At 33.9% G+C, this 11,919-nt stretch overlaps 1 protein-coding gene across 1 annotated transcript; it reads left to right on the top strand.

Moving 5' to 3' along the window:
- Window positions 1-5,882: 5,882 nt before the first annotated feature.
- Window positions 5,883-11,659, top strand: LOC105641009 (2-C-methyl-D-erythritol 4-phosphate cytidylyltransferase). The gene is made up of 9 exons (XM_012225451.4): window positions 5,883-6,041; window positions 6,185-6,318; window positions 7,940-8,039; window positions 8,209-8,268; window positions 8,468-8,530; window positions 8,651-8,851; window positions 8,943-9,054; window positions 9,161-9,378; window positions 11,204-11,659. The coding sequence occupies exons 2-9, from the start codon at window positions 6,197-6,199 to the stop codon at window positions 11,294-11,296; spliced, it is 969 nt and encodes a 322-aa protein (XP_012080841.1). The 5' UTR covers window positions 5,883-6,041; window positions 6,185-6,196; the 3' UTR covers window positions 11,297-11,659.
- Window positions 11,660-11,919: the final 260 nt, after the last annotated feature.

Raw genomic sequence — 11,919 nt, 5'->3', positions numbered from 1 at the left:
GCTTTGATTCAATTTTATTATTTTTGAATTCATATAAAGTGATTTATTTTTTTATAGAAATCAATTAATTCAAATAAAAGTTTTGTCAAATTTATTATATAATAATTTGTGTAAGGGTGATGATATTTGACCTAATATATCAAAATGCTACAAACTTTATGAAATTTTGCAAATTTACTCTTTTTTTTTTTTTTGTCAATTTTATCCTAATTATATCTTAGGTCTTGGTTGGTTCAAATCGACCTAATTTCTGGGAGTTGACTTCCTGAAAAGTACAATATGATTGTATTTGATTGATATATTGAATTTTCAATAAGTAAAGCTGAGTTAATGAAATGTGAGATTTAAAATAACAAAAACACTCCAACCAAAAACTATACGTATAATAATTGAAATATTTTATTGAAAAAAAAAAAAAACCTTTTATACAATCCACAATTAAACTCACCTTAAAATCAACATAATTTTTTTATCACATAAATACAAAAAGTTATTATAATTTTATCAAAATAATTTTCTTACATATAAGAAAAGTCACATATGATAATAATACTAGAGCTGCATATGGATTGAGTTAGGTCGGATATATCGATTTAAAATATTCAATATATATGTATGAGTCGATTTTTTTGATCCAAGCCAACTCGTTAACTCTTTAAACCCATAGATTATGAACGGATTTGACGTAAACCTATGAGTCAAATAAATGACAAATGATAAAAATAATTTCAAATAAAATACAATTATTTAATAGAAATAACTAATAAATTAAATGCACTTAGAAACATAATTATATAGCAATTTTCACAAATAAAAATATATTCTAACGGCATTTCAAAACAAGTATTTTAAAATAATAATAATAAATAAATAAATAATCAACAACATTATTCCAAGAAGAAATAAAACCAAATTAAAATACTTAGTTATATATAAGTGTACAATAAATTTTAAACTACAAATGTTTTACTATATAAATTAGCAACTTTTTAAAAGGTAAGACCTGCTAAATATGTAAAATAATTTAGTATTTATATTCAAAATTACAAATCAAACTAAATCAACTCAAATGAATTAAACACATAGACACACACACCATACATATTCATACGTAATATTATTTTTGGAATGAATCAGATCTGTGGATTTATCTAGTGAATTCGTGATCCCACCCAACGCATAAATTATAATGATTAGCCACCTAATAATAATCTACTATATTTTTAAAACTTAATGGATTGGATTGAGTTGGGTAAGGGCAGGTCGCTTGAGTTGAGACAAGTTAGAATGGGGCTTATACAATACATACTAAAATTTCCTTTCTTTCAAAATTGATTATCTCATTACTCTGATTAACTTCGCTTCTGATTATCAAAAAGTTATTTTCCACTCCCTTTATTATATATATTAATAATCATATTCAATGCTTCAATATACCATTTGTTAATTCAATTTTCAGTATTTCGGTTATCATATGGAATTGCAAAAGTGAAGTAAGCAAAACCTTTTTAATTACTATAGTGCAAATATAGGAAAGTTTCCTTCCATAGTGTGATGGCAAGCTACGTACATAATATTGTGACAGATGTAATTAAGTTATGTACATGAGCTCATTTCTATAATAGCATCATTTTTCAGTATACAAGCATATACAAGCATATAGAAGTAGACATCACAAGAAAACTACATATACCTCAAAAAAGTATGAGTATATATATATATATATAAAACTTAATGCAACGACAGCAAGACCAACAATAGACTAAAATTTTTGAAAAAAGAATGGGGGCATACCGTTTAGCCCTGAGGCCTTTGAGGGGTGCATTTGACGCAAAGTAGAAATGACTTCCTCTTCAGAATATGGTTGACATAGGTCTAGATTCATATCCATAGTTACCCTTGACTCTACTGAATTCAACACATTTTCATAGGCAGATGGATTAGAAGATGAAAATAGTTCCTAAAAATATTTATAAAAAACCCTATAAATCCCCTCTTCATTATCAACCAAACGGCCTAACTCATCTTGAACACCCAAAATCTGATTTCTTCTCTAACGCCTATTAGCTTTTTTATGGAAAAAAGATATATTTCGATCTCCTGCCCTCAACCAATCGATTCTAGAGCGCTGTAACCACATTACCTCCTCCCTGGCTAGTAATTCTTTTCACTTCGATTCCAACGCTCTTTGCCTCTCAATACTATCGCGAGACTGCACCTCAACCTGAAGTTCATGAAGCATTTTCTGATAGTTCGAAATCTCCTTAGAAACATGCCCAAAATGAATTTTCTCCCATTTTCGCAATGCCTCACTACAACATTTAAATCTTTCCTCAATAGAAGCATGAACACCTGTGCCCCTAGCCCCCTCCTAAGCATCTTGAACAACTTCCTTACAGGTATCATCCCTCAACCATATAAACTCAAATCTGAAAGGTCTTCTTCTCCTACGTTTAATAGCTGTCGATTTTGAAAGAGATATAAAAATAGGACGGTGATCAGAACATAACCGAAACAAATGAGAGATAGAATATGCAGGAAAGAGATCAACCCAAGCCACAGAAGCCGTAAATCTATCAAGGCATTCTTCAATTCTAGAATCCCCTTCTTGACCATTTGTCTAGGTAAAATTATACCCTATATATCCTAAATCACTCAAACCGCAACTATCCAAAGTAAGATGGAAGGAATCCATTTTCAGCTGAGATCGAAAATTCCCACCCTTTTTTTCACTATTATATAAAATCTCATTAAAGTCCCCCCAAAACAACCAAAGTAAGCCAAAATTACCTGCCAAATGGCGCAATAAATCCCAGGAGAGATGTCTATTACTCTCTTCAGACCAGCAGTAGAAACCCATAAAATGCCATTTACCATTAATTTCAACATCAATATAGTTATCTGAGTATGACAGTAACTGAACTTGAAAGGAACTAGACCACAAAAGAGCTAACCCACCTCTCCTGCCAATAGTTTAATCACACGGAACGCCTAAACCATTACTGAAATCACATTTTCTTTGAAGTCTATCAACCTCATTATCTGTTAATGAGTTCTCCATAAGAAAAATTAGCTCATGATCTTGTAGCTGAATTAGCTTCTTCCGTTGTCGAACTTCTTCGTGGTTCTCAAGCCCTCTGCAGTTCCAAATTAAAAAACTCATGGTGAACGGCGGGGTTGGAAGCCAGCCTCCGCCAATAGATTGTCTGAGCTACCAATCACAACACTATAATTTTTCTTAAATTTTTTCAATCCCAACTCCATCTCATTACCAACCTATTGCACATCGTCGAGACTCACACTTTTCCTCTTCCCTCCTAATAACATCACAGGATCTGAGGAAGGGGTTGAGTTTTGATTTGTGCGAGCCATCCGCTTCTAAGAAATTTTGGATGGTGTCTTGGTATAGGTGAACTGGCTAGGAGTGGTCGAAAGAATAGGAGAAGAATTATTAAGGTCAACTGAACTAGCAGAAAGGTAAGGATCATTCAGGATAGGAGAGATAACAGCACTGGCTTTAGCTGGTTGGTCACTAGGATCAACATGTGGGGTATGTGGACTAAAGCTGGATTTGCTATTAAGGGAAACAGGTGCAGTAGTGAAAGGGACATTGGGGGGGGGGGGGGGGGGGGGGGACTAGGGATAGTATGGGTTGTGGAAACAGAAGAAAGGCTGGAAGGAACAGTTGAATTTAAATTAGTATTAGGTTGTTGAGGCGAACTAACCTTGTGAGTCACAGAAAAACCCTCCATAAGTCTAGTAAAGCAATCATCGTCAATACTAACATCTTTATTATGGGACGAGACTCGGACATTCATCTGTTTAAGCTTGCTAAGAACCTCATCTACACCAATCACATTATTACCCAAATTGGACTCCGCAACCACCTCCCGCTCCTATCCATTAGATTCTACAGGGTTCGTGGCATCTGTATCAAGATTGTCCATAACACCCTGGTCCTGATGTAGCTTGGGAAAAAGTTGATGACGAATAGAATTCGATCCTACAAAACCTGCTGATAGACGCACTGAATTCCAGAATGGAGAGGCTCTAATCCCTTCATCAAACACAAGCAGAGACTGGTCAACTTCTCGCTCCTTTGACAATAAATCACACTGTCTGTATGAGTGCCCACAACGGCCGCAATAGTAATAAAAATTGGGAAGCCTTTCAAACTTTAACGAAACAACCAAAGCCTTACCCCCTATACTAAGAGAGAGAGAGATTTCTTTAAAAGCTTCCTCAAATCCAGCTCCACTCGAAATCTGATATATTTACCCCAACCCCTATCCTTATCTTCATTCTGTTCAACAAACTTTCCCAGCTTATCCCTTAACATTTTGGCAACCATTTGATTCATCCCCTTCAGCAGTAAATCATAAGCACAGAACCATAAAGATGAGTGGAACAATTCTAAGGTTGAGGGTTGCTCATCACTAGTAACTTGCTTAAGAATAAGAAGCTATTTCTGAAAGTGCCAAGGTGAATTATCAAGAACATATTGCAAATCCTGCCAGTGCTAGAATTGGAATAGCAGCACCTCCTTATCCCATTCTGGCATAATAACTCCATGCTTCGGCTTCTAGGCTCTTTGCATTAGGTCCATAAGAGCAAATTTATTATAAGGGCAATTCGACCATAGCTTATCCGCAACACATAACTGAAATTTTGCTACATCCTCACTATACGCCTCTTCAGGGATCACTATAACCTCCTCACCAACCCCCTGCCTAGCACCCTCACAACTACTATCAGCCATCCTCAAGTCCACACCCGCCTAATATGAAGAATTTAGAGTCAAAAACTATAGACTAGAACACCCTAAGACAGAACGACAGCAGAGAACAAGTCTAAGGAGAGAAGTCGACGACACACTAACCTTACAACGTTACAACACTAGAAAAATGACAGACACAGAATGAACAAAGTGAAAACAAGAGAGAGACGAAAGAGAACCACGAAAAGGGACAAGACAACTCAAGAAAAGACACGAATAAAAGACGAAACCCGAACGAGATCAGAAAAAACCAAACCCAATCCCCATGTAGAGGTGACTCTAAACGCCAAAGAGCGAAACCCTAATTCCCAAGAGAGAGAACCCTAATGCTTTCTTAACGTGGCTCATTTGACGACTCAGTACATAGATTTCACGAGTCTACTGGCATAGAATATGGAATCTTTTCTACGTTCCCATCATAGGGAGAACCTTATTGTTGAAGAAAGTTAATAAATATAACAATATTGTTTGCCCATGCAAGTTTTTTTTTATCTTCCTTAACTATATTCCTACCACTTTTTTTTTTTTTTTTTTAAAACATCTTTATACATGCTACATGCTATGTAAATTGTATATTTGTATTAATTCAACACAAGCACAAACGTATATGCATAGATTTTCAATTTCATTCAATTGAAAAAACATAATCATCCAATAATAGATATTTTAATCAAACTATATTAGACCAAAATGTATAAATACTATTATAGTATGCATGTTACTGTTAGTATAATATCATTATGTAAGAGTTAAAATTATTATGGATGAAGTCAATAAATATAAATTATTATGCAGTATTAAATTCCATAATTATGACATACTTCAAAATTAAATTTACAAATTTTAGTTTATAATAATTAATCGGCACATCGTGACGGGATTTATGCTCGTAATGTTCTAGTGATAAATTTTTTATTTGGCTATTTTAAAGCAAAGAACTATGATTAGTATTTAATTTAATTGATTTGGACTGTATTTTAAAAAATAAATATGCTTCCTAGAGAAAAAAAAAAAAAAAAAAAAAAAAACGACACCGTTTGCGGGCCCAGACCGTTTCTCATCCGCTGGAGGAAGGTGCTGAATATGCTGATAAATAAAAGATGGAAGGAAATTACTGGTCTGAGAAGGGGTTTTTCTTTTTCCCGTTTTGGATCTTTAAAGTTAATGACTCCATAATCAGATCCGCTCTGTGTCTGTGATATACAAAATACTCTTTCTTGATTAAATTGCTTTCTCCCTTCTTCTAGATTTCTCTGCCTCTCCGGTTGGTTTCATATTTACTCTTTTGTTTATTGAATTTAACTTTTAATTGCCGATTAAAATTGCTTTGCTTCGCTTCGATTCGATTCCATTTTTTCCTAAATTCATGGCGAACTTAATTACTGATTTTGTATGTACGGTGTTCAGGGCAAAAAGACGATGGCGATGATGGTGAAGGCTATTACGATATCATTTTTGTTAGTTACAGTTCAGTTTCAATTGCTGTTTGCTTTCCCAACCACAGTGCCTGCTTTTCTCTGGTCTTCCCATCGCGATCATCGGTACGTTTCCTCTTTTGTTTTCTCTAATTAGTATAATTTGTTGTTTAATTTGTAGGATATTGCATATTATGAAAGTGTACTGTTAATTTGTGGATCAGATTTAGGGTAAGTATGTGTATAGTTATTTTGATCATGGCTAGTAATGTGAAAATGTGTGAATCTAGTCTTAGAATTTAAGTAACGTGCTGGCGGTTATCAGTTATTATTTAAGAGCTAAAATTTTATGAAATTCGTTTATAAATCCAATTTTTTCGGTTTCCTCAATTTCACTTTTGGTGTTTGTAAATGAAAATTCATTTGGAATCAAGCGTAACTAATTCTATGGAATTGTTTATGCTTGGACCAAATTGATAGAATTTGCAAATGAACTCTCAGCTTAAAAAAGAATACAAGATTTTAGAGCTAATGAACCCTAAGTACAAGTTAGTAAAACTACATACATATTTATCCAAATATGAAAATTCATTTGCAAATGGATTGAATTCTATATAGATTTATTCTGAACGCTATCTGAGTTTAAGGATTGAGAAGATTGGAGAGATTTTGTTTTCACAAGAATGATGAAATGGTAGTAAGATTGAGGCTTTTCATGTTTTCAATAAATTTTATGGTTTTGAATAAACATCCTATTCAAGTTTTGTCTTATGGGAAAATGGAAGAAAAGCAGGGGCCAGCAAGTCACCAAGTTGGAAAAGCTTAGAGAAGTTAATTCGGTTTTAGCATATCTGTTATTTGTTATTAGCTGAATTGTTTAATTGAAAGTACTTGGAAGACATTTCATTTTTAGTCAATAGGAATTTTCGGGAGATTACTAATATTGTCCAGTAGTTACAGTAAGGTATTGCAAATGCAGGAATAAATGCAATGTTTCAAAATTCTAATCTCTCAACTATGGGAATTTATTCATATCTTATTGAAATAATTGCATTCTAGGAAGCATGGTGATTTCCCTTGGTCTGCTGTGCGAGTGTCCCTAATGTGTCGGACACTGGGACATAGAGACAAAGCGTGGTCATGTGTCTGATGCACCACTTACCGTGTCAGAATTTATTTAAAAAAATTTTTAAAGTTAGGAACCAAACAGGGACATAGCAAGGAAAATTTTTGGGCTAACATTATGATTCTTAGAATTGAAAATGAAGTCGAATTAAACCAACCTAATACCAAGAAATCTATGAAGCCCAATGATTAGCAAGCATAGATTAAATTGAAGAGAAGCTAGAGAAGAAAAACAAGAATCTTCAAAACACAAAAGATGAGTATAATAAAACTCTTTCTAGATTTGTCTATATGATCCGGTTTTCCGATTTTAAATAACAAAAGATAAAGGTTCATGATTTTTGATGGACTTAGTCATCTTATGTTGTCCATCTGCCTCTTCCATTGGCACTTTGGCCTCAAACGGTGGCTGGAGGCAGGCTTTAGAACCATGGTTGTTATCATCAATCAATATCATGGATTTGCAATTAAATGCTGTATGTGCTTCACTTTCATTGAGATAGTTGCAAACCAGATGTGGTTAGAAACTATGCCGTATTAGTCATATTCCTTATTCCAGTATCTGTTGTATCAAATTCTGCAAAATCAGAATCTCATACTATATTAATCTGAGTGACTGCAGGTTCTCAAACAACAGAATGGATGTTGTCAATTATCAGACCATTTCTTCAAGGGATCTTGCCAGGTCCATTCTGTCTGAAGGGGGCTGGTCAAATTTACTGGTTCTTAGCTTTCCTTTATGCTGATAGTTTGCTTCAATTCTTTTTAAAATTCTATACATGTGATATCTTCTAAAAAAATTGAAGTTAAGAATTTTTATATGTTATTTTTCTCCCTTTCTCTGGATAGCCTGTTCCTTTTTAATCCTTTTAAATTTTTATTTCCATGTAGTGTTCAGAAAAGAAACTTCAGCAGCCTGTTGATCTGGCACTTGTTTTTGTTGGTAGAGAGGTAAGAAACTTTGGGACGTCATTTGTCATCAGTATCAAGCTACATATTAGTAGAAACAGTCAACTATATGTCAATCCTTTTACATTAACGTTGTTTCACTGTGATGTATGATTGGCTGTTTAATTTACTTGGTGCCCCCTTTCATGCTAATTACTATTCAAATATAGTGTACTGATTGTGTAATTTGTGTTGTTGATAGTTGCTGTCCTCAGATATTTCCACAAGCAAAAATGTAGACCCTGCTCTAGTGAACTTGCTCAAGGTAATGGGGTCTGTGTATGTTAACCTTTTTTTACAGTTTTATCCAACAAACTGGGATTCATAAAATTTATAACAATCCCCCCAATTTTATTATTCTTACGTTATATCGTGGTCTGAACAGGCCTCTTTTACGAAGTCCAATTTCTCCTTGGCATTCCCATATGTTGCTGCATCAGAGGGGGAGACAGTGGAGAAATCATTGGTTTCAGGTTTTGCAGAAACTTGTGGGCAGGATTCAGGAATAAAAAATATTGCCTTTTCAGAGTCATGCTTTGTAGAAGGCGACAACTTTCAGAAGCTTGCAGACGTGCATGCAGTTCATGTAAGTCAACTTGAAAGTTTGTTTCACTAATCATGAAATAGGGATCTGTGACAAACTTCTAATTATCTTTCGATTTGCAAATTATGAACAGGATTTTCTGGTTTCAAAGATGGAAAAGAGACCAAGTGAGCAAGCAGATCTGGTTGTATTCTGCAATGCAGGCTCCTATTCTGCAAAAGGACTTGAGCAACCACAAACTGAAAGTGCGCTAATTTCTTTGTTGCTAGAGGATGTCAGAACTTTTTGATTAATGTCATTTCTTCTCTCTCAGAAAAATGTTTATGCAGATAGATCAAATTAAATGTGCAGGTGAAATTTTGTCTGAGCTTATCAGTTCTGTGGAGACATTGGGGGCAAAGTATGAAGTACTCTATATTTCAGACCCATTTCGATCAGTCCAGTACCCTACTCATCGAGAACTGGAAAGGTTTCTTGCTGAAAGTACTGCTGGAAATGTATCACTCAATTCCACACATTGTGATGAAGTTTGCAAGATCAAATCATCGCTTTTGGAGGGAGTTCTAGTTGTATGTTCCCTTTATGATCCTTCATTTGCATTCGGCTTTAATAGTGCTGCATTCTGTTTTAATAAAATCATAGTTTTCTGGAATTTCATTCATTGAAAACTGAATTAAAAAAAGGAACATGCATGAGTTTTATACACCCAAATTAATCCTTAACAATGTTAAGGCTAATGCTTGTGGTGATTATCCCGTGAGAAGTAAAAAAATTTCAAAACCAGTCCCGTTCACTAAGGACTTGGATTTTGGGACTTCCACAGAATATTAAGAAGAAAAGTGTTGTAGTAAGGCAACAAAGACTCGAACTAGATTCTGAAATAAAAATAAAGACTGCCCAAACATTTTTGATTGATTGTCGAGTAAAGTTAAAAATTATACAAACTTGCCCTTAAAGTAATGAATCAACAGCTTACTTTTGAATAAACAAATTATAAAACTCTTGCCGTCATATAATATCTAAACTGTATAGGAAATCTAGACAATCATCTTTAACATTTTGAGCATTGAATTTGTATTTTCCTGAATTCCATGTTTGTGTGATTCATCTTTTGCAATGCTATACTAGAAAGAAAGATTTCAAATGAGAATTCTCCTATTACCTACGGTCTCCTATATTGTGGGATAGATTGTGAGCATAACCGGCTTTAGTCTTCTTAAATTTTAGCCTCCATAATCTCTCCATTATTAACACCATAAGAATTCAGTTAGTTGAAAAATGAACAGAACTGAAAATTTGACGAATCAAAATTTTTTAACACCATTGGAAAACTAACTGAACTAACTTATGGAGAGAACCTAATATAATTAAACCAAAATATTCAGTTCAGTTATCTGGTTATAATCAAAATAACCAAATAATTAGAATTTATAAATTAAATATTTATTAATCAGTATATAATTAATTAAAAGTATAAATATGATCATATGTTATCATTGAAATCATTACATATTACATTTTATCAATAAAATTTCATTATAAATAATATACTATTAATAAAAATATATTTTATATGTATTAAAAATTTGGTATTTGGTTTGTTTAGTTACTGTTTTCTAGGTAGCTGAACTGATAACTGAAAACTTATATTTTTATACACAAGTAACCAAACCAAAGCAACCAATAGGTGATTGGATAAGGGATAGTCATTTGTATTCCTAGGCCAACTTTCCCTAAGGTCAAAGGTTTGAAACTAGTAGGAGTTTACCTGAATACCATTCTTGGCGCTAGCATGAAGACACATGTGCTAACCCAAAAAAAAATAAGCAAAACCGAAGCAAACCATTTGTTCAGTTTGGTTATAACCAAAAAATGCACAATCCGTATGATTGATCATTCTCGCATCATTCTAGACTAGGGGAATGCCATGTCCACATAGCATCCATTGTTTGATTAAAAGAGGCGAGTTAACACCTGATTAGCTTTTGGGGAATGGCAATAAACCTTCAAATTTAAACTGGAGCCAAGTTTAGCTCCTGAGGTTAAATGAACACGAGTCCCCTTTGAATTTTGGCCAAAAATTCCCCTTTTTTTTATTTTTTATTTTGGTGTCCTGAATGACCTTTTGTGCGAAAGGCTGATAAGCTTACTTTAAACTGGAGCAAAGCTAATGAAGAGGCAAGTGCCTTAGCTGCAAGTTTGTTTATGTTTTTGGGTGAAATAAGTAGTTCAGTAAATTGATTAGCTCTTTGGTTCTTGATCTTGGCAACAAAATTCTGTAATTTGTCTATGCTGTAGTTGTGCATGATACATTGTACTAATCCTCTTGCTTTCCTTCCTTCCAACTAATTAGTAATGCTTTTGATGTTCTGATGTATCTGCTGATATTTCCAGGGGATCGTTTTGCTTATCATTTTAATATCAGGCCTTTGCTGTATGATGGGCATTGATACTCCAACAAAATTTGAGACACCCCAGGATTCTTAATTGGTTTTCTGTGAGATAGTACCCTTGTGTTATGCACCGACGCCTCTGTTCCTGGCACTAGTATAGCAGATTAGTTGCTCTCATAATCTATTCTTATTGAACAGAAATGTTGCCTTGTGATTTTAGTCCACTTGGTAAGGGCATTCTATGATATTGGTAATAATGGAGTACACTTTTGTTTTTGTTGAAATTATGTAACCTTGTGCATTTTTGTTTATCCTTGTCCAATGTAATCGTCATATTATTCTTCATTTTAGTAGGTTTTATGGGAAAAATATCACCTAAATTGGCCCTGTAATGAAAATTTATGATCAGATTCAAAGTTTTAGCTGTTGTGCTTGCACAGATGTTCAAGTTGAAAAATCTAGTCTCTATACGAACAATTATTGAGTTTTTATAATGGGAACGACATGCAGCTGTGTTTTGGAGTTTTACAAATTCCTGTTGTTTTCAATCTCCAATTCAATTTTGGAAAGAAAATGGACAGGAAATTATGCTATTGCCTTTTAACATGTATGATCTGACACTGTCTGCTCTGCTGTATTATTACTAGTAGTCAGAAATGGATGGCATTGCTCTATTCGTCAAATATTTAGCTACCAGTGCACGAAATGCATCAAGAG

Source organism: Jatropha curcas, chromosome 7, assembly GCF_041381405.1.
Source record: "Jatropha curcas cultivar XTBG-Jc1 chromosome 7, XTBG_Jcur_1.0, whole genome shotgun sequence".
NCBI classification, from domain to species: Eukaryota; Viridiplantae; Streptophyta; class Magnoliopsida; order Malpighiales; family Euphorbiaceae; genus Jatropha; species Jatropha curcas.
The sequence above is the reverse complement of the archived record's forward strand: the minus strand, read 5'-3'. Positions and strand labels throughout refer to the sequence as shown.